The 24,112-nt window shown below is 35.1% G+C and overlaps 1 protein-coding gene across 9 annotated transcripts in view; it reads right to left on the bottom strand.

Moving 5' to 3' along the window:
* LOC105729494 (tubulin-specific chaperone cofactor E-like protein) overlaps window positions 1–24,112 on the bottom strand; it is a 162,066-nt gene that overhangs the window by 123,555 nt on the left and 14,399 nt on the right. For 4 of the 9 annotated variants that reach the window (XM_064375497.1, XM_064375502.1, XM_012470282.3 and 1 more), the window contains 7 exons: window positions 17,473–17,569; window positions 17,084–17,233; window positions 15,250–15,389; window positions 9,223–9,404; window positions 7,358–7,614; window positions 4,255–4,381; window positions 2,644–2,760 (listed from right to left, as the gene is read on the bottom strand). In XM_064375497.1, the coding sequence (XP_064231567.1) occupies window positions 2,644–2,760; window positions 4,255–4,381; window positions 7,358–7,614; window positions 9,223–9,404; window positions 15,250–15,389; window positions 17,084–17,216 (956 nt within the window). In that variant the 5' untranslated portion in view covers window positions 17,217–17,233; window positions 17,473–17,569. The remainder of the gene's footprint in view (window positions 1–2,643; window positions 2,761–4,254; window positions 4,382–7,357; window positions 7,615–9,222; window positions 9,405–15,249; window positions 15,390–17,083; window positions 17,234–17,472; window positions 17,570–24,112) is intronic. The other 5 variants (XM_012470283.2, XM_064375501.1, XM_064375499.1 and 2 more) reach the window with 2 other exon arrangements.

Below are 24,112 nucleotides of genomic sequence, written 5' to 3'. Positions count from 1 at the left end.
TACAAGAGTTCAAACTATGTCTATCCTTGACTCCCCTGGTTCCTGTCTAAAGCTGGTTCTCCATCCTACCTAACAATTCTTTACATTTTCCAATATTCTTTCAATAAATTCCTCTCCTGACTAAAGTTAATTAAAGCTGGTTTCTATGACTCGCATTCAAGAACACCAACTAGTACAGAAGTATAAATGATCTTAGAATAATTATACCATCAGGGACAGAAAACAATTCACTGTACAGTTAGGCACCACATGAGGACATTTTAGTCAACAATGGACCACATATACGACAGTGGCCCCATAAGATGATAATGCAGTTGAAAAATTCTTATCACTAGTGACATCTTAGCATCATAACGCAACATATAACTCAAGTGTTTGAGTGATGCTGGTATAAACAAACTTACTACCCTGCTGATAGCAAACAAAATTATGTTCAGTATATAATACTTGACAATGATAATCAATGACTATGTTACTGGCTTATGGACTTATTATACTATATATCACTATTTTAGAGTATATTCCTACTTATAAAAAAATAAATTAACTGTAAAACAGCCTCAGGCAGGTCTTTCAGGAGGTATTCCAGAGGAAGGCACTGCTTTCATAGGAGATAAAGACTCTATATATGTCACTGCCCCGATGACCTTCTAGTGAGAACAGATGCGAAGGTGGAAGATAGTGATATTGATCCTGACCATCAGGATCAGCATAGTGTTTTGTCTGTGCTAGTAGCTTCGTTTTCAATTTATAAAAAAGTTTAAAAAGTAGAAAAATAAAGTAAATGTTTTAAAATAAAGCTTATAGAAGATATAAACAAAGAAAATGTTTTCATACAGCTGTACAATGTGTTTGCATTTTAAGCTAAGTGTTATTTCAAGAGTCAAAAAGTTTTAAAAAATTAGCTTATAAAGTAAAAAAGTTAAGCTAAGGTTGATTTACTATTAAAGAAAGAAAAAAATGTATAAATGTAATATAGTCTAAGTGTTTATAAATTCTATAGTAGTGTACAGTAATGTCCTAAGCCTCCACATTCACTCACCACTCACTCACTGACTCTTCCACTGCGAACTCCAGTCCTGCAAGATTCATTCATGGTAAGTGCCCTAGACAGGTGTACCGGTTTTTATCTTTGATACCGTATCTTTACTGTACCTTTTCTATGTTTAGATGTATTTAGATACACAAACACTTACCATTGTGTTACAATATCCCTTAAAGTCACATGCTGTACAGGTTTATAGCCTAGGAGTAATAGGCTGTACCATATAACCTACAACATGTCCCTGTCATTAAGCAGTGCAGGACTATATGTACATACATATGTATGTATGTACATGTATATATATGTGTATGTGCTACAAAAAAACTTTTGTAGCAGACTGGAAGTTAAATAAACTGTGATGAGAGATTTATGCCCAAAGCCATAATATTTATTTATTAATCTAACAAATCCATTAATATGTTAGATTAAACTAAATGAAACCATAGATACTAGAGCATTTTTTACCTAAAAAAAATTTCATCTGGTTTAACCTAGTATACCTAGGTTATGTTAAATGATAAACTAGTATCTATTTTCCCCTACCTAGTTGTTCTTAGTTTTTAAAAGTTATCTTAAAATTTTTACTTGATTTATCTAATATTTTTAAATGCTTGGGCTTTAAAACACTACTAATAATAGCACAAAGTCTTGTTATATGGCACTGATTGAGTCTTATAGAATGCTAATCCCCTTAAAATCTATAAACAATAGAGAACTTTTGGGGAAAAAGGAGAGGCACATTCAATCAGATTTAATTAGAATCACAGAATCAATTAAAGTCACAGGCATTTTGTAACCAAAGGAACAACTAATGTGACTCACATTCAGGCTGTTTGTCTAAAACTCCTCCAGTCAAATGGGTATTCATATTATCCTTAAAGTCATTAAGGAAGAAAAGCATATCACTTTTCCAGTAACTGATTCTAGTTACCAACACCCAGAAACCTGTTTTGGGGGGTATCTTTTTTGTCTTGTATGTTTACCTATACCATACCTGCTACATTTCCTTTTACATTTACAGAATTAAAGTTAGTTCCTCACCAAATAATATTTATTAACTCTTCATAGACTTAAAGCTAATTACTAATTTAGCCCTCAGCATTTCTCTTGATATTCACCATCCTAATTCCTTTAATATTTCCTCAAGAGTCTATTTTCCAGTCCTTTTCTCATATTCTGTGAGCTTACTGCACATATGCCAAATCTTCCTAACTGGAGAACTTAGTATATCCTAAAAGCAGATCCAACATAAATGAACAGACTAATTTTAAGGGTGAGTAAAAATGTACCCCAAAGGAGAGGATCAAAAAGGAATAAATGATATGGAGTATGCAGCAGGAACTACTGGAATTAGTCAAATACTTACCCAATCATTCTTAATATATGTGTTAATACATGTGCAAAGCTAAAAGAAATACACTGTGGAAAATGCGGTAAAATAGTTTGCTCTTGTGTTTCTTCCTTTTTTTTTTTTTTAACATATTAACAAAGTTCTCTAAGAGGGTCCAATAACAAATGATTAGATTTTGCTGTACCACAGGAGTTCTTAACTGGCATCACCACCCTCTAAGTGTTTTGCCAACGAGGAATTTTTTTACCTGAATGGCACTTCTTCCTGTGGAACATCCACATAGTAACGAATAAAAAACCTCTCAGAATCTTCTCGTTCACCATCGGTAACAACGCTACCATTAAGTTTGGAAACTGATGGTAATCTATAAGTTAAAACCAAAATAAAGACATTTTAAGATACTAACATATTTAGCTTTAGAAAGAAAAATAATTGGCTTGTGGCCCAGTCTTATTTTCTTGAAAGGACACGTTTGATGTAGTTCCATTTGTATACAACTACTGACCTGAACTAAAGTGGTCTAAACTGAAAGGACAAAATAAATTGAGTTTCACTTTCATGTGACACTGAACTTTCATGATCACACTTCCCCTTTCAACACAAGATTCTAGGCAGCACTGTTCAACTTACATAAATATAATAAAGCCATATATGTAATTTAAAATTTCTTTAATGGCCATATTTAAAAAATATATAAAAATTAAACAGATGAAATTAATTTTAATAATATATTTCAATTAACCCAATGTATCCAGAATATATAATCATTTCAACATGCAATCAATATTCTTAAATGAGCTAATTTACATTTTTAGTTATATAAAATATTTGAAATCCAGTATTTATTTTACCCTTATAGCACATTTCAATTCAGACAAGACATATTTCAAGTACTCATAGCCACACATAGCTAATGGCTACTGTAGTAAACAGCATAGTCTAGAAAGTAGTCAGTAAAAGTGGGTTATATAATTCAAGAATTAACTTATCATATTTGCAAAAGAATTGTGTAAAGAAAATAAACCACAAGACCTGCTGCAAGACATATTCTTCAAAGAAAAGTATGCTCAAATTTATTTCTTCAGAAAGGTATTAATGTGTATGTTAACAACTACAAAGCAGTAAGGATCTGCTAGGCATCAGCTTGTCGCAAAGATCAAGACCCTGTTTAAAGAACCACTCTTCTTTAAAGGACCTTAAAGCCTCCTGTTCCCCTTTCTAAACTACTATGTATAGTATACAAAGAGAAAAAAGCAAAGCTCTATGGCCCTTGCATTTTTGCCCAAATCTTACTTCTGCTTAAGGTTCATACAAAAATAAATACTCATGTGAAATTCCCGAGTGTGTGGAGGCAGAGGCTGAGACACAAAAGGCAAGGGGAGTCAGACAGAAGGTAAAAATAATGGTGCTCATATTTAAGTCAATCTATATTCAAGAAGAAAACGCAGATGCTGCTCTCTTAGGTTTTACACTAATGAAATAGCCCAAGTTTCAGGAATTTACAATCTAACTGATGAATATGTTAACAGAGAAAATAAGGACAACCACAATAGAAATGATTCCCTACTATACATACTTTTACTTTATCACCGAAAACAGAACTTCAAATATTCTAAGTACAGATTTGTAGGGAAATGTTTCAGTGGTGTCAGCAGCAAATTACATTTCATGTTTTCCGCATCATATTGCTCACATTCCTTTTCATCCAGGATTCAGAGCTACGGAAGCAGCTCCTTCAAGCACAGTCTGCTCAAAGGATGAATAAACTCATAGTGCACTCCCACTACACAGTGCATTATTCCTTTAATGAAACAATAGGACCCCACAGAAATAAAGCAAAACAATCAGGACAACAGACCTGGCTATTACCAATTTCCTTCGCTCCTCAGTGGTGTATGGCTGCAGAAGTGGAATTCCTAACAATCTCACTTCTTCCAGTTTGGGAAATGAATTTAGTTTATCAATGTCTTCCCAGGACTGCAAACCTAATTTGAGAAATATATTGTTTAAGTAAATCCAGAGATGCACACACATAAGAAGTGAAACACAGAAAAAATATTATTTCAATTAATAACTTCCGAAATGTTAAAATGATCATAAACAAAGTCGTCTGAAAGTTTTCTTTATCCAAGGCAAGAACAGAACATAGTTAAAACCACAGAAACTTCCCCATAGCCTCTCCTACCTGTGATCACAGGGGTTAACAAAGAAGAGCGTTACTGTCTAACATCCTCTCATCTACTCATTTTCTACCAAAATGACTGATAAAGAGGGGTCACTGGTAGTTTCATCAATAAGCAGGATGTATGCCATAATTATATAACTTAAAGAAAGCTATGTGACCAACTCATTTCACTCAAATATAGACTCATGGAATAAAACTACTGATCAGAGTTGATACTGACATACTCAAATTTTTACCTGAAAAATTCTAAAGTGAGGCAAGGTCAACAGAACCAGAAACTAAATACAGTTGTCCCTTGTATCCGTGGGGGACTGGTTCCAGGACCTCCTATAGATACCAAAATCCACAGATACTCAAGTCCTTCATATAAAGTAGTATAGTATTTGCATATAACTTACACATATCCTCCTGTTTACTTTATCTCTAGGTTACTTTTAATAGCTACTACAATGTAAATAATTGTGATACTGTACTGTATAAGGAATACTGACAAGAAAAAAAGTCTGTCCATGTTCAGACACAACTACCCTTCTTCCCCAAGTATTTTTGATCTGCAGTTGGGCGACTGCATGGATGAAGAGTCCATGAACATGGAGGAGTGACTGTTAGATCAGAAGAGACAGATCCAAAGTTTAAAACAAACAAACAAACAAAAAGAAAAAACCTAAACCTTTGAGTAAGGAGAGTATGTAGTAAATTAGGATTTTTAGTCCTAAAATGAAACTCTCCCTATAGCTGTGAGAAAATGTATTCTCCAAGTCTATACTTGACTTCTAAGTCAAGTACGTCTTCTAAGTAGGAAAAATTTTCCTATAATAATGAAGCTGGTCGATTTTACAATGCATCAAATCTACTTCAGAGAAGAACACAGTCCCATCCTATTTTTATCAACCTTCAGCAAAGGTAACGACAGAAGAGCAATTTATGAGGACTCTGGGAAATAACGACCCCCAAGTCACAACCATCCTCTACCCTTAGAATGGCATTTCCATCAAGGAGGAAGAATAGTTAGCTCAAGGGATGACAAGGTGTGAAATAAACAGCTTCCTTGCGCAAAACACTGGATTTTAAAACTTACTTCCCACTCTTAAAACTTCTATGGTAAATTAAACTAACTTCATGTTTTTTCAGTTGTAGGTTAGAGTTATTTTTAGTTATGTAGGCATTTTAAGAAATACGCTAAAAGACAATATCAAGAGAATGAGAAGAAAAGTCACAGACTGGGAAAATGTATTTGCAAAAGGCTTGTCTCATAAAGAACTGTTATTCAAAATATACAAAGAACTCTTAAAACTTAACAATAAGGAATAAAAAAACAACCTGGCTACAAAATGGGCCACAGACCCGAACAGACACCTCATCAAAGAAGATATAATGACAGCAAACAAAGCATATGAAAAGATGTTCAATATCATACATCATTAGAGAATTGTAGATTAAAACAAGATACCACAATATACCTATTAGAATAGTCAAAATCCAAAACACTGAGAACACCAAACTCTGGTAAGGATGTAGAGCAAGAGGAACTCTCGGACTGCTGGTGGGAATGCAAAATGATACAAATGATACAGCCACTTTGGAAGACAGTTTGGCTCATAATCTTACCGTATGATGCAGCAGTCATGCTCCTTGGTATTTACCTAAACAAACTGAAAACTTATGTCCACACAAAAACTTGCACACAGATGTTTACAGCAGCTTTATTCTTAACTGCCCAAACTTGGAAGCAACCAAGATGTCCTTCAGTAAGTAGGTGAGTAGATAAACTGTAGTACATCCAGAAAATGGAATAGTATTTAGCACTAAAAAGAAATGAGCTATCAAGACATAAAAAGGCATGGAGGACTTAAAGGTATATTCCTAAGTGAAAAAGGTAATCTGAGACAGATACATACTGTATAATTCCAAGTAGATGACATTCTGGAAAAGGCAAAACTGTGCAAACAGTAAAAAGATGAGTGGTTGCTGTGATTAGAGGGGTTAAATAGATGGAGCACAGAGGATATTTAGGGCGGAGAAACTATTCTGAATGTTACTACAATTGTAGATACATGTCACTACACATTTGTCAAAATCCATAGAATTTACCACACCAATAGTGAACCCTAATGTAAATTATGGATTTGAGTGATAACAATAAGTCAACATAGGCTCTTTGATTGAAATGGTACAATACCATTTTGCTGTGGGATATTGATAGTGGGGGAAGTTGTATATATGTGGGAACAAGGGGAATATGAAAACTCTCTGTACTTTCTGTTCAATTTTTATGTAAACCTAAAACTGTTCTATAAAATTTTATCAATTAAAAAAAAGCTAAATATATTCATTCCTGTGATACACAGGATCAAATAGCAATAAACTGACAACCAATTACATACAGATACTAAAAAAGTCAGCATTTGAAAAGACAGCAGTGGGGATTCCTTAAACTAAGTCCAGATAAAATGGTCTATTTTGTAATTCTTTGTACTATTTTTACTGTGTCTTTTAATATCCAGTGCATCAATTTCATTTCACTCCTTTCATAGCATGAACCCTTTAATGTACAAAATATAAATTGTTAATGTAATGCTATGCCACTTAATATTTATCAGATCATTTATGATAATTAACGTCTTAAATTTAGCCAGTCATAAGCATCTGCATGTCATACAGAAAATTTCACTCTAAACAAGGTAGAACTATGACTGAAAGGAATATACTTTCATTGTATTTCATGCATATGCTCAGATTAATTTGCATGTAGAGTAAGAACCAGCCTGAACCTCACCTGACTTGTGGAGGCTGATGGATCGAAGATTAGGAAACAACCTGGCCAATGAATCATCAGGCTCCTCAATAGCATTCAAATGATTGTTGGCCAGGACGAGGGTATCCAGTGAAGGAAACATAACTCCTAACTTTCGTATTTCAGTCCAGTCTTGGAGGTTATTGTCTGTTATATGTAGTAGCTTAAGAGAATGACAGCAAATAGAAGGACAAGACACTGTTTCATAGTCATTAAGGCACAGGAAGAGCTCCTCCAAACTGCAGAGAAAAAAGGAAATATTTCATTGTTTAAAGCAGTTTAGTTTCTACTTTACACCTATTTTCACTCATTCAATAAATAAATAAGAGCCTACTATATGTGAGTCTCACTATATGTGAGACTCTACTAGAATTGTGGAGAAAATACCAAGATGTCTTTCGGTCAGTACACACTGAAATAGCAAAGAATGATATAAGGTAGTGTGAAATTACTAAATTACTTTTGTGCTTAAGTAATTAAGTACTAAATTAAGCAGTACTAACTGTAAGAATAATAGTCATTCACGTAAGAATGAAATTGAAATATAGTTAGAATAACCAGGAAAGGATACATGGTCTTGAAGGAGGGGAGGACTTCCACAAGTTGAGAAGAGATAGAAGAAAATTCCAGAAACAACATGAACAAATGTTTAGAAGTAGAAATAATAACTATCATTTATTGAATCCCTACCCTGTGTCAGACCCTATGCCAGATATATTACAGATTTTTTTTTTCTTTTTAGACAGAGTCTCGCTCTGTCACCCAGGCTGGAGTGCAGTGGCATGATCTCAGCTCACTGCAACCTCTGCCTCCCAGATTCAAGCAATTCTCTGCCTCAGCCTCCCGAGTAGCTGGGCTTATAGGCGCCTGCAACCACACCTGGCTAATTTTTGTATTTTTAGTAGAGACAGGGTCTCTTCATCTTGGCCAGCCTGGTCTTGAACTCCTGACCTCGTGATCCACCCACCTTGGCCTCCCAAAGTGCTGGGATTATAGGCGTGAGCCACCATGCCCGGCCCAGGTGTATTATAGATTTTACTCCCACTTCTGCAAGGTAAATGCAATTATGCTCATTTTACAGACAAGAAAACTGAGCTCAAAGAAATTAAGTAGCTTATCAAAGGTCATATGGTTAGTAATGAAATTGGTACTTAAAAGCTCATTCTATGCCATGCTAGGTGTTGGGTGCAGTGAGAAAACCAATCTCATTAGAATGAGAGTGCAAAATTAAGATGGAATAAGTAGGGTGGGACAAGATTCTGAAGGGCTTTGAGAATTTCCATATTTAGGTAGTCAAAGAAACTATGGCTTCTTTAAATTTCCTTTGCACATTTATATACATATACAAAGATAGAGACAAACAAAACATAATAAAGCATTTTTTAATTGACAAAAGCATAATTTCTTTCTTAAATTATTGAAAATAATACTAGGTCAATTTTCCCATCAGACCAACTAGGCACTTAATCATCTGAAAGTTAACACATTTTAGAGATACTATGACTTTTTTCCTCCCAAAGAAAAGGGCTGAGGATCAACTGTCATATCAGAAGATTAAAATGGAGTAAGGCTGAGTTGATTTAGAGTGATAAGTGCTTCTCAGGGGTATTTTCTAGCTCAGAGATGACATATCCCATGTCTTGGTGCTACTCAACACTGAACATGTATTCCACTGGAAATGCTACTAGATTACTCTCACGCTCTCATTCCAATAACCTCGTTTTTCTAACCTCTTTCTCCACTCAATCTGCAGTTCTAGTATTTCTTGGATGGGAGATCAGCAGTAATCCTATGTACTAACACAGATGGCAACATAGCTCCCTCGCCCTCATGCTCTTGGGGCTTACTCTGGTAACTCCTGCAGTATCGTGTGGACTGTCTCCCAAGAAGCTTTGCTGTTGTTGAGGACAAGTTTGCGAACCCCAGAGAAGGACCCAGCACATGTTCTTTCTAAAACCGACAAATTCAGAGGGTTGGAACTCAGGTTTAGAAACTCCAGCTGAGGAACATTTGACACAATTTTACTGACCTAAGGAGAAAAAAGAAAAGCATTATCAGGCAGTAATCAGAGGTGTTAAATAGCAATCATGCTCAAGAAAGCCTAGGGGAGCCGGTCTCCAGGCAAAGGGCTGTTTATGTTGGGGAGTCCTATTTAGTGATGGTACTCACAGAGGGACATAAGTGATTTCAGCAAACCTTGGCAAATAATTTAATCTTTCAATGAAATACTGGCATAACTGACTGGTATATAACAGAACTTAATGGTAAAAAGGAAAATTTCCTATTTCATCTTTAGAAAGGTTTCTGATTCTGCTCTTATGTGATGTTCTCTTTGGTAAGTAGAGAAAAGATAGTTTAGACGACATTTCTTAAACAGTTGAGATTAGGTCACATAATTCTCTTTGAATGTCTCTTTCCTCTCATTCTTAGCACAATATTAAGGCTAATTAAAGGTTAAAAATCACATGATAACAATTCATATTTTAAATTTGATTGCATTATCACAATCACTTAGAAAACAGTTTCAATTTGGTTCAAAGATGTACCAAACTTTAAAATATGTTTACTCAAAACCAAAAAAAATCCATAACTATATAATGAAAGGGAAAACAAGACCATCAACTTAATGATTTAGCTAGCAACTTGGTAGACAAAAAGGAAAAAAAGAAAATGATCATTACTGACCTTAACTATTTGGTCTGCATAGTACTAGTCTCTTTGATATAGTTTATTTCATTAAATTCTAAAAACAACTTGCAAGATAATACTACTTTCATTTTAATACATGAGAAAACTGAGGCTAAGAAATGTTAAATAATTTGACTAAGGCTTTACAGTTACAAAGGTCAAGACTGGGATTTAAAACTCAGAGCCATTGTTCTTTCCAATATACCATATTTATACATCATAAACATAACCAGGAAAAAAATGAATAAAGAAAACTGAAGACTAGTTGGTACAATCTGTGAGAAGGATCAGCTTAAACAAGTATGAAATAAATGCTAGATGTCCAGCAAATGTATTAAGCATCAAACAGCCAGGCAATGTGGTAAGTAAAAGTTGTAAGAAAAGGAGAAAAGAGTAGTTAGGATTAGTTTTAGAGTCGAAAAACCTGGGTTCAAACGAGGTTCTAACACTTCCTAGCTGTGTGGTTTCAGAGAAGTTACTTAACCTTTCCAAATCTCAGTTTCCTCATTTGCAAAATAGGGAAAACAGTTCCCATCTATTTTACAGGACTGTTGATAGGATTAAATGAGATATACATGTAAGGCGCTTAGCATAGCAATTGACACATATTTTTGAAACTTGTTTCCCTACCTACCCCCCAATAGCATGTAAGCTCTAAAAAAGCAGATACAGTACTTACCTAGTTCACTACTGTGTACTGGGCACTTATTTATTGAATAGCTTAATGGCACAAAATCATTTAATAAATGTAACTATTATGAACATAAACATAGTATGAACCATTATCTCAACCCTGGCTACCCATCAGAATCACTGACAGAATTTAATATATACTGATTCCAAGATTCCACCATAATAATTGAATCAGAAGCCTCATAGGTGGGACAAGCTTCAGGGTTGCAACCTGAAAATCTTTCTTTTTAGAGCTCCAGAAGTAATGCCAAAAGAGTATCCAGGAGGGAGAACTACAGGTAGAAAGAAAAAGTAACCTGTATTTTACATCAGTTCAGGAGCTCTAAAATCAGTGAGAAGTAGATTAATTCTAAGAAGTTTCAGAAGAGTGTGTCCGAAGAAAAAGTTCCTTGCACTCACTCCTTCACTTATTCCACACACTAACCCTCTAAAGTGGGTACCCTTTTTATCCTCACTTTACTTTTTAGAGAAAAGGTAGCTCATTATCCTCATTTTACAAATGAAGAAATGAGCTACCTTTTAGAGAAAATACACTTTCTGTTTAAAGTGTAAGGAATTTATATCAGTCTGCACATATTCTCTTGCTTTATCCCCTTTGTGATCAAATGATATCAAACATTTGTGCAATATATGGCTAGTATTTGGAGCTCAGTCTGTGACCAAAACATAGCTAAATAGTTCATGCAGGAACCAATCTGTACTGCATTCTATGACTGAATACTGATATGAAGAACTTTCATACAGAAGATGCTTACCAGCTATATTTAATCTCTTTGTAGGGGTGGGAGGGGGACAGGCATTATGCTCCAATTAAAGCATGAAGAATAATTTAATTATAGGAGAACCCCAGTTAAATAAAAACAAAACATAAACCCTTTGCTAACCACTACCTCTCATATCTTATTTTTATAATAAAGAAGAAAACACTTTTAAAAATAGATTATTTAAGGGTTTTGAAACAATTTCTGGGAGATTTCCCAAGGCTAGCAGATACATGACATAATCATCATAGTTTGCATCAACATTACTGTACAGTGAGAATAAATTTTCAGAATAATGACTCGTTAACCCTAGAATATCCTAAAAGATAAAACTAGACTAGAATTTAATCATTCAAGCAGGAAAAATAACAAATGTTAGAAATAAATGAATATTTTCTTTAAAGGGCTGAAATGAAAAAGGTTTTTGAGTAACCTCAAATTGATGAGACTCAGGAAGACACAATATTCATTACACAGGTAAATTTACTTATGACAGAAAAATTTCCCAATACCAAAAGCTGACAAACATTCCATGAGCTTCTAGGGTAGTATATTGCTTTTTCTTTTTCAAATTCTAAAAATAAAAAAGACTCCCCCAACTGGAATGAGTATGGCTCATGTGCAGAACATGGAGACGAACCCAGATCACCTTTTAGGTTTCTACAGTTCTATGATGTAATAGGCGACCCTTTACTTTGGCTTCTAAAGAGGAAGAAACTAAAGATTTAAGAAAAATGGGAAAAGGGTTTTAAGATCACAATCTGTCATCTGTACCCAAGTTATTCTCTACCTTACCTGAGTAACTACTTCCTCCCTCCTCTCAACCAACTAGGTTTAATTTCTTTTATAAAATGGTTTTGATAAGGAAGGGAATAGAAAGAAGGTACCTTGGGAAAGGTCAGACAAGGATCTACTCAGCCAAAAATTCAAGACAAAAGCTAAAAAATGCATTATTTTTAAACATAGGTGCCCAATTTTAGAAGGGTGAAGAGAAATCTTTGCCTCCTCAAAAGTACTACTTTTCTCATCCACGTTTATCTTAGACTCTGGATATTTTACAGCCATTAAATTAAGCTACAGAAGAAGTTACTTATAACCTATAATATTCTTGGTCATCTAAAAAACTAAGGGAAAAATTATGTAATTTGCTCCACATTGCCCTATTAATACTGGCTAAAATAAATTCCATTAATGGCTAAGGACAAATTATCTTTTTGGTAATCAGAGATATGGGTTATAATGGGGTTGAAATCTAATGTCTTAAAACTGACAACCTATGAAGCATTTGTAACCTGGCAAAGAGTTTAATCAATCCTAAAAATCAACATTCTTTTGTCATATTTCTCCCTTCTCTATGATCTGATATATCCTCTAGAAGACTGGGATCAACCATATTTAAGGATAAGGAGGACATATAAAGGAATGATGAAAACAAAAATAAATTGGAAAATAGATACCTGAAAGTAGCAGCAACAAACATTTACTTGAAAACTGCCTGAAAACAGACTTTAGAGCAATTACGAATATACAAATTGAGTACAAGTACAGTATAGATCAGTATGTGACCCTCTGGCTATATGTCAATGTGGCTTGAGAAAAACTTAACATAGACCTTTGTCTAAGCAGAGAAAAATGCTGAATTACTTAGTGTACACACTGTGTACACATTACATACATCTTCCTCCTGAGGTAACAACTACATCACTGTTACACTGTTCCCACCAATTAGCAAAAGCTTCTATACCTGGTCAAAGCACAAAACCTTTGTAAAATTTTCTGTTTCCAAAGAAACAAATTTGAAGTGTGGACAAAGCATGCATGACAATTAAATGTTGCAGAGTACCAAGAAAGCAGTCTGTAATTTGTTTAAGAATAAACTATATAAGTTGCTCAGAAAAGTAAATAAATACGTGTACAAATAGAAGTTATTTTTCGAATAGCCCCGTAAATCTGCATAGGTTAATAAATCACTTAGAAATCGGTGGCATGCATTGCAAAGAATTTTGATTAAAATCCTAATAAAAATAGGAAATATAACCAAGAACACAGTTACCAGATTAAACAAGGGCATAAAATAGATAAATATAAGAAAACCTGACTAAAACTAGGTTATGGATCAGTTTTTCTTAAACAAGAAAGCCATCTTAGAATTTGTATAGCATTCAATATCTACTAAGTGTTTCAATGATTAATTTTATCGGCAAGTCTATCTTATGGATGAGCAAGCTAAAGCTCTAAAGGATTACATAAATTTCTTAAGATCATAGGAAAAGTTGGAATAAGAGGTCTTGATCAATCCTTAAGATATAATCATTTAATAATTAACACACTCAACAAACATTTGACTACTTAGTATGCTGGGTTTATGGTTTAAAAAAAGATAAAAATCTCCACTTGGAATAAGCTCATAGTCTAGTATGAAAACTGTCAAGCAAGCAAGTGATTACACTACACTGTGATAAATCCTTTCACAGTGGTATAGTGTAGGTGCTCTGGGATAATCTGACTCTGTCTGTGAGACAGCCAGGGAACATTTCACAGAGAATAGCAACTTGGGCCAAGTCTTGAAGGATAAACAGGAAGTGGCCAGGTAGACAAGAGGAGAAAGAGAGCAGTGGGTTCAGAATGAATAAAAGCAAGGAAGATTTTTATGTCAAGAGTTTATCATGAGCTGTAAGTAAAAGTATATGGCCAATGATGGAGATAAAGTTCTAGAAACAGCAAAGGGCCATATGATGAAGGGCCATCCTTAAAGAGTTCAGACTTTAGCTTTCTGGCAAAGAAAGGACACTGTAGGCCTTTATGCAGGACGGTGTCATAATCATGCTTCATTTATTAAAAAGAGTATGTGGTAGCTTAGCGGAGGCAGGATAAAGCCAGATCCAGGAAAACCCATTAGGAAAGTCTTCCTAAAGTCAAATAAAAAAATGACAGCCTAAATTAAGGCAGAAGAATGAACCAAGTAGGAAGAACTATTTTAACCTTATTCTTCAGGGTAGCTTAGAAGTTAATCAGGTAATGTTATAAGCAGGTAGGTGATGTTATATATAAGAGAACGTTATAAAACTGTATTTGTGTACTTTTACAAACTATGCATGTAGTTTATAGTTATTCTGAAGTCGGAACATCAGTTATGTCAAACCACCCAAGAGGTTTGATAATATAAGGAAAGTTGCAAAGTATTCGAATACATTTCAATAACAAGAATAAATATAATCTCAGTTTCAATAATTTTATGTCAATGTACAGTAATAAATATTGAAGTAGAAGTAGAGAATGAACATAGGATGTATAAATTAATGAAACAGTAGAAAATGTAATGCATTGTTAGCAGTTTAAACTGATAAAGACTAATCAACCTCTTGATACCTAAATTTCCTTAGTGATTTTCACATTGATGAAAAAGAAATTAACAATAACAAAGCTAACTGAAAAATCACCAGAGACAGAGTCAATTATTTATCTTTTTATTTTTTTTTAATTAAAGATGCGTTATTGCTATGTTGCCCAGGCTGGTCTTGAACTCCTGGGCCCAAGTGATCCTCCTGCCTCAGCACCTTAAGCACTGGGATTATAGGCCCTTATTTATCTCCAAACATACAGACATACAGACAAGAAGAAGACATACAGTCATCAAGTGAGAACACAAGTTAGCAGAATATATAATAACATAAACAATGCTACAATGGTTATTCCTGCTTTTCACCAAAATGTAGCAATATAAAACTTTACCTCATGCCAGTCTTCGAGTTTGTTGTCAGAAAGATCTAGTTCTGACACATGAGCGCAGAAGGCAGCAATTTCTTTTTCATCTCCTGCACAGGTTATTCCACAGCTGTTCAACACTAGTACACTTGGGAGGTTGAGGCGATCTGAATGATGAGGGACAAAAAATACTTTTTATATCAGCAAATTCTTGTTTACATATGTTCAGCCCCCAGGAATTGTCAAGAAACAAAAATCAAACGGTGTGAAATTACACAAGGACCTAGAAAATACAGGCTATAATGGAACCAAAAGGTACTGAATTCTAAGAAGAGACAGTCAAATTTGCCCAGGAGGAGCTCAGAAGTACTGCACCGGCAGTCCTCTAGGCTTTAACTGTAGCAGGATTGTTCACCAACAACAGAGCCCTTGTCCATGATATCATCTTATCATCTGAACACAGGATCCATGAAATTCATGTGTGGACTACCAGTGCTTTCTTATAGGCCTCAATACTTTTTTTATTTTTTTAATTTTGTTCCAAAGTATTCTGAATGGCTATTTTCTCCTTACCTGATGTGGATCTTTATCTTTTGTGCCTTTGAAAATCATCTCAAACCATTAAATAATTAATCTACCTACTAAATCACTTCTATCAAGTTTATATCATTCAAGAAATCTTCCTCACTTAAGTGGGTCATTCAAAACTCTACATCATTCTCATTCTTGTCTATCAATTATTTCTACTTCATATCCCTACAGAATCTGTCCCTTATGAAAATTAGCCTTCTTTTAAAATATATTGTAATGACAGAAAGTGTTTTAGAGTCTTAAACTATTCACTGAATTTGGTGAAACCAAGGTAACAACTTTTGGCTACTGCCTGGCTCAAAAACACATGTGTCAATAAAATCACTCTGAAGGTATAAACATGAGAATGCAACCACTCTTTTCCCATTTGGTATAAAACAAGGACTCATCAAAGTAATACTTTATTAATGGAGACCTCAAATCACATGGTTTTCATGTAATCTTGCTACTTTCAGCAACATATTTCTCAGAATGGGAATGGATCCTGGAAAAAAAAAAATTATCATGGAAGAAAGCCACTTGTCTCTGCCATTCCAGGTTTTATATACAGAGATAAGATTATTGTATTTGGAAACAGCAAACACTCAGTAACCTTTGAAAGAACTAAAAACAGTGATTCAATATTAATCCCCCACAATTACAAAAAACTACTTCCAAGAACTTTTTATTGCAACATTAAGCTAAAAGGCAAGCAAAAATAGACCTTGCACATCTCTAGTTACAGATTTTTGCTCACATCTAATCCCTCTCCTAGAATGTATCTCATCTCTAACCAAATTCTACATTCTTGAAGTACTAATTAAAATCTCATAGCTCTGAATAATTTCTTGATCACATTAATTATCTTTTAAATTTCTTTCCCCATCACTATACCATTCATTTGGCTCAACATAAATTATCTTGTGTTGATTTACCTTTTAAATGTGAATATTTTATAAACTAATTAGGCTATAAGGTCCTGAAGGGCACAGGCCAGTCTTGTACTGTTTTGTACCCTCTAAGTTCCATAAAAGAATATGCATTTGAAATATTATAACTCAAATATTATTCTTGTCCTACGTCCTACACATGCAACTAAAACATCTCTTGGTCAATCTGGAGGAAAACCAGTCCTGTTAGGTTCTTTAAAAAACTGAAATCATAACAAGGGGGAAAGACTATTTGACTGTAATTAAAAATAAAATTAATCATTTGTAAACAAGGCAATATTGTGATTTAACATCCTAAGTAAGCTCCAGAATGCAAGTGTTTTAGGTCCCATGTTTCTTACCTTTCATAGGAGAGCCCTGAGGTGTGGCTGGGACATGGACTCCCATCCCCGGGCCACGGCGGTAAGGAAAATTTTCAGGACTATATTTTTCACATAATACTTGCATGAAACTTCTTCCACTAGGTTGATCCATGTTTCTTTCTTAAAATGCTACAAGAAACCAAGAAATCATCAAATTATTTATTTACTCATATAAGAAGTATCTATTGAAAACAAATTATTTATAAAGTACTAGCACTGGGCATTGCAAGACATATAATACTTGGTCACTGACCCTAGAAACATATACTGTGGTGGCAGCTAACAATTTAAGGAAGCTACATATATAGACAAATGACAGCAATAACAGTTGAGCATATGATATCTGCTATACAGATGAAAAGTATTACAAGATTTAGAAGAGGAGTGATTACTTCCAACCAATGGCAATGAGAAAGCTTTTAGCTGGTGCATAGGATTCATGTGGATAAGCAACTGGAGACAGGTCTGAAAAAGAACATACAAATTGAACATCAGGCTAAATAGTTTGGATGAATCCTTTAATATCTGTTCCTCAAAATTCATTATCTTCTTCTACAGTAAAAGAATATTTAACTGTATATCTGGATAACTATATTTAGGAATAAGTGCTGGCTAAGTTCTAGCTGATGGGATAGAAACCAAGTATTCTGTGGTAGCTTCTAGGAGTCATCCTTAAAAGATGACCAGAGTGTGCCATTTGCCCTCCTTCTTTGTTTCTTCCTCCATCTGTTGCCTAGAAAACTAATGCCACCAGACAATGACCCAAGGAATATACCCTAAGAAAAGTAGAATGAAGAGCTGAAAGGGCTCTGCATCCTTGAGGACTTCATGTAACTGAGCTGCCATACTGGTACATATCTCTGGAAATTTTAGTGACAGATACACAACCTATTTTGTTTAAGTCATCATTCTTTTCAAATTTTTAGTTACCTATAACTGAAGCTAATCCTAAATAATATGTAATGCCATCTCTTTTGGTTCTGAGTTTGGGTAGGGACCTTTCTGTTTAGCACCAGCTAAGGGTCCAAACACTGAATGACTCCAGCATCTGAGAAGATGAGTACTAAGAAATGCTCATGCATACACTAAAACAGGTTATATTAAACAACATACTAACTTCTGACAACCTTTAACTCATGACTTAAGGGGCTGGCTATGATCCATATTAAATATTAATCAAAATATAGGCAGCTACAATTGACTTCTGTAATTTCAACGATTAGGTATCAGGCTCTTTTACTAAAATAATCAGAAGGGAGAAAGATATAGAGGCTTTAGGATATTCAGAGAAGAAGGGACATCATAAGAAAAGAAACAGAAGTAAAAATGTATTATGATATATATGAGTATGCACAAAAGATCTGATGTTGCCAAAGCAGCCTGGCAATGGTAGACATCATCAGGAGCACCTATACAGGAACCTCAGAGGAGATCTTATATACCACATAAGGAGGCTGAACTTTATCCTACAGGAAATGGAAAAAACTAAAAGGTTTTGAGGAAGGGACTACAACAACTAATTTTTAGGGAAAACTCATCCTGGCAATCATGGAGCTGACGAATATGTGGGAAACAAGACTAAAGGCAGGGAGAAGAGTTAGGAAGATACTGCAAAAATCAGGAGAGAGCCTGAAGTGATTCAGTAGTAGAATAAATAGAAAGCAGAGGCAGATTCACAGTCACGTTAAAAAGCAAGCTTTTCAGAAATTACAGGGGGAGAAGGCAAAGTCAAAAATGACTCCCAGGTTTCTAGTTCAGGTGACCCACTGACTGGTGATACCATTAACTAACAAGAAAGCAGGAACAGAGCCCATTTTATACAAGAAAATAATGAATTCCACTATAAACATCTTCAATTTGAAGTGCCTGTGGACGATCCAGGGAAACAATCTGAAGTTGGATAGAGAAGGTGAGCTAAAGATGAAGATGTGGACATCATTATGATATATAAAATCTTATGAATAAGAACAGAAGGACAATCGTCACTGATATTTAAGGGACAGACAGAGAAAGCAGAGTCATGAAGAAAAAGAAAGAAAACAGCCAGACAGTGGAGTGTTTAGCCAATATTTTGAGAAGTTTTGCTGGAAGTGGAGAAGGAAGATGGGGATGATAAGGTAGACAGGAACAAAATAGAGGAGGGAATTGGAGCAACTGTCAAGATTTCATATCTTAAAATAAGAGAGACCCAAACAAGGTTATAGATTACAAGGAAGAAGCCAGTAGCCCTAAAGAGGCTGAAAAATCACTACCCGTACTTTGTCCCAGAAGAAACTAGCAGGAATGAGAACCAAAAACCTTCTCAGAAGGCTGTGTGATACCAGCCAGATAATACTTCAAATTGTTTCCCATTAGTGGTGACATATTTGCTTCACTATAGTTACTGGTTTACTTTTTGCTTATACTGTTTAATTATAATGAACATTAGGTATTTTTCTTATGTGATTATCTTATCTCTACCATTATATAATAAAGGGGAGTGGAACTGTGTAATCCTATTTCTTTCAGTATCAATTGATAGCATCAGGCATCATGGTAACAGCTTGATAAATGTTGCCGAGTATTAAAATCACTAGCCTCTCAGGTGCTGAGAAGAAAGGGCAGAGAATTCAGGATGGAAGGTAGGTTTACGTTCCATCCAGTTCTGACTACTTAATAGTTTTGTGCCATCAGGCAAGTCACTGTATCTCAAATGTCTTCAACTATAAAATAAGGTATTAACACCTCTACTCTCTGGAGTACAGGGTTGCTATAGAGCCCTAAAATATGTAAATGCACTATCTGGATTACAGGGCCATTGTAAAGTTCTCAAATCTATCACTAATTATAAGAGGAAGTTGTAGTATAACAGAAAGCACATGGACGTAGGAAATCAAAGCTCTTTCCCTAGCAGGGTAAACCATAGGCTAGTTATCTAATCTCTCTCTACTTTAATTGTTTCACTTACGTATGGCCTAAACTTTCCTCTCAGGTTTGTAATAAGAATTTGAAAAAAGCATGAATATAAAAGTGGTTGTTAAACTTGGCTCATTTACTAGATTACTATCAGGACCATGATCTACTGGACTTTGTGGAAGCAATTCACAAATGCCTAGAACACAGGAGATGCTCACTGAGCACATGCTCATCCATCAAACAAAAATTTTCATGGTAAATGGCATCTATTTCATAATGAGTAAAGTGACCTTGAAAACAGAGGGCTGCCCACTGCTCAAGATTCCCATTTGTAAGCTGAAGGATAGAGTGTGTTTCAGTACAAAACTGTTTGTTCTTTCTATCTACACAGTGTTAACTGTCTACATAGCAGCTGCCCTCTATTCCAACACTGAGTGTGTCAAAATTGAAAGGTGTTGTGTTCATCTAGGGCTTTGGGAACTTCAGGTTGAAAAGTGCTTTTTCAATGTAAACTCCTCACCACCAACAGCAGACAACATAGAGCAGGTGCTATGCCACTAGCGACAGGCACCATTGATACTATCAAAAAGCTGTCTCAAGCAGAATGCCAACAGAAGTTTTAGAAATTTTTAACAAAAAGCCAAAGGAGTTACATTGCTGTCTTCCATAAAATCAGCAGTTCAAAAGAATAAAAAGTGTGTAGAGGGGGTGAACTGTCACTGTCAAAAAAATACCACTGAGTTTAAGTAGCACCTTTTATCTGGAGGCTTCAGAACCACTTAAACTCAAACTTATACAGTTCCAGGGCAATAACTGTATATACAATTTAAATACAGAGAAACCAAGGGATGGTAGGAAAAACGTATTCACGTTAAAGTGCTAGTGAGCAAGCAAACATGGGAACTTAAAAGTTTTTCTTCATAGTCCCATGCTGTTAAGAACTCTTCCAAATAGGATTTTTAAAAAATACTTCTTTTTTTTTAAGACTGAAAAGCAACACCAAGTGCCTTCATTGGTCATTTTCCAGGATACACGATTGGATTAACTTTCCATGAATGCAGATGGGTACACATTAATACATAGATTTTGAATTAGAACATTAAGATTGTGAAACGGATTGGTAATGTAACTCTATTCAAAATCTGTTGGGGCAGTCTGAGGAGGAACAGTAGGTGGGAAAAAAGGCTGAAAACCAAACAGATTGAAAAATGAGGAAATACTGAATGGAAAAAGATCTTTAACTAGAGCCTTTAAAAGGTTTTGGGGGGGGGTGGGAGGATAATCTATAACATTCGGGAAATAACAGGTGTCAAACTACATCAGACTACCTCTATAGCTGGCAGAGTTCTAATGCATTTGTAAAACTGTTCTGAATTAGTGCTGAAAGCCAGAGAGCCACGGATCTCTGGTGATATTGCTTGGTTCCATTACTAAGTTGTAAAGTGGGCCTGTGAAAATCTCAATTCGTTTGTGCCTCAAGATCCTGACTATAATATACTCTTGTAAAGTGTTTGGAAAAAGTCAGGATAATGTATGAGTTGGAGGATAAGGTGTTCAGTACACTTTTGCCAATTACATTAAAATCAGAACAGAACATCCAGTCACCTAAGTACCCTTAACCACTATTGAGGTTAAGTACACAAACAATTTGCACTTTATGTTCCCAATAAAAGGGTTAGGTCAAAATTAGTAAGAAGCTCAACACAACTGAAAACAGAAAGTAGGCCATGTCTGACCACTAATACTGGGAAACCTAAGATAGATCCTTTTGTGTAGTAAGTATACAAGGTCAATACTTATTTCACAAAGAAACAATGTACAGTAGTATACTTCATAAAGTATGAATACTGCCAGCCTCACTCACTAATACCAAAAGATATAAAAAGTACCCCACAGAGTGCCAAAATATACATTTTAAATCTTATAAAAATAGATTTATCTGCTTGTATATGCATAGACTATCTCTGGAAGGGTAAAATAGAAATGAATAAAAGTAGTATCGGCAGTTGACTCCAGAGAAAAGAAATGAGGAATATGAGTGGAAAGATTTGCTTTCCAGTGTTTACCCTTTTGAACCACTTGAATTCACCATGTACATACATCATCTTTTTGAAATGTAAAATGCTTTTAAGTAACATACCTGGAAATAACCTAATCATTTGTCAAAGGGTTTTTTAATGTCTTCATTGTCATAATATTTCTATTTTTAAAATTCCAAATTGGAATTTGGATATGTAGAATATAAAATATTATTTTTAAGGAAACTGGGGAGTAAGGAAGAAACGAGAAATGACATAGATGGCTAAACAGAAACACATAATTTTGTGAAACAGCATCAGCACAGAAAAAGCAAGCAGAAACAAAACACATCCGAGTCTGAGAACCAAAAACTAAGAGAAGGGAATGAGATGAAGATGAGTAGGCTGCCAAGGCCACGGCAGCATTCTGCCCTTCTTTACCATGGCTTTCACAGGTCAAAGCGAAAGCTCAACTATGGGGTGTATTGAAGGGCTGGAAGAATACCTCAGGCTTGCACAGTTCCCCTTACTTTGCTAGCCAAGTTAAATTTGTTCCTATAAGTTACCCAAATCTTTCATCCAAATTACCCAAATTTGATCCAAATTATTCTGACTCTGGAGCCACAAGCTAAGGAGGTGTGATGCCTTAAGATGGTTGGGAGATTCAGGCCTTCCTGTCACCTCGGACTGTAGAGATTTAAAAAGGAGAGAGAAGTGCTTCCTACAGCAGGAAGCCATTCCTGCAGGTTTCAAGCTACTACAATAGTAGATAGCTAGAAACTGATATGTGCTTTTGAAAAAGAAATCACAGTAATTCAAAATGTGCATTAATTTAGGATGCAGCTAAATCTTGAAGAAGTTTTCATAGCTTTCACAGAAATGGAGAAAAGGAAAATACTCTCGAGTAGTTTAAAATTACTTTCAGTTATTTGACAAGGACCTATTTGTATACAACAAATCAATCATATCTATTCATCAGAGAAGGGCAGAAAAAACTACACTCTAAAAGCTACCTGCCAATATTTTGCTACCACTATTTGAAAACAAAACTTCAGGTAAACAATTTGCCAAAGGCTCCACAATTTCACCTTTAACTTCCTTTGGTCAGATGACATTTCATTCAGTGATTTGCTATTCACTTGGGTAATTGCTTTCTTCATAAGACAACTTGAGAATGAGAATTTCCTTATCAATTGTTTAGTAAAAATGCAGACAACAAATATATCTAGTTTTCTCTGCCATCTCTTTTCATTTTCATACCTTAACAAATTCTCCCAATTAGGCTTATTTGCCCATTCATTTATTTTTAAAACGTGTGCCTTCACAGAGCTTAGTTTCGTTTACTTCAGTTCAACAAGCAAGTACCAGATGCTAAATCTATGCCAAATACTATGCTAACCAATAAAGAAAGTAAGAATGAATAAAATCCAAACTCTGCCCCTAGGGCATCCACAGTCTAGAATGAAATAAATGAGGTAACACATACCTAAAATAAACCAGACAAACAGTGAATTAAACATAAGAAGTGATTAACTTTCAGAAGTGTGATCAAGGAAGTACATGAATCCTGAGCCATTTTGAAAGATGAAGATTAGATGACAAGGTGGGGAATGGCATTCCAGGCACAGGAAACAACAGCACATGAGCAAGCACAAGAGACCAAAAACAAGGGTTATCAACTGTACTGCTGAAACATAAAACATGTGTGCTGACAGGTAGGGAAGACAGGAGATTCAACTGTAGAGGTGACAGTGGTCAGTAAGGTCATGATTGACCTTTCTTGGGCTACTTTATCCTACAAAGATAAAAGTAAGAAAAATTCTGAGAGTACTGTGACTAGAGTGCAAGGATGAGGGTTACTGTTATTTATGTAGAATACAGAGAGGTCAAAAATGAGAATTTAAAAATCAGTAAAGGACTGCGCAATGAGGAGTTTGTTTACCTTAGGAAAAGCACTTCCAGTACAGTCAGGGGAGTAGAAACCATAGAATAGGGAGTACAGTAAATAAGCTGAGACAAAGAGTAGCAATCATACCTTTAAGAGGCTTAAATGAAAGTGAATGAGGTGAGACAGTTGGTGGAAAAAACCAAGGGT

The sequence above is a fragment of the Aotus nancymaae genome, unplaced genomic scaffold (assembly GCF_030222135.1).
Source record: "Aotus nancymaae isolate 86718 unplaced genomic scaffold, 86718_ANA_hifiasm-v0.15.2.pri h1tg000012l, whole genome shotgun sequence".
NCBI lineage: Eukaryota > Metazoa > Chordata > Mammalia > Primates > Aotidae > Aotus > Aotus nancymaae.
The sequence above is the reverse complement of the archived record's forward strand: the minus strand, read 5'-3'. Positions and strand labels throughout refer to the sequence as shown.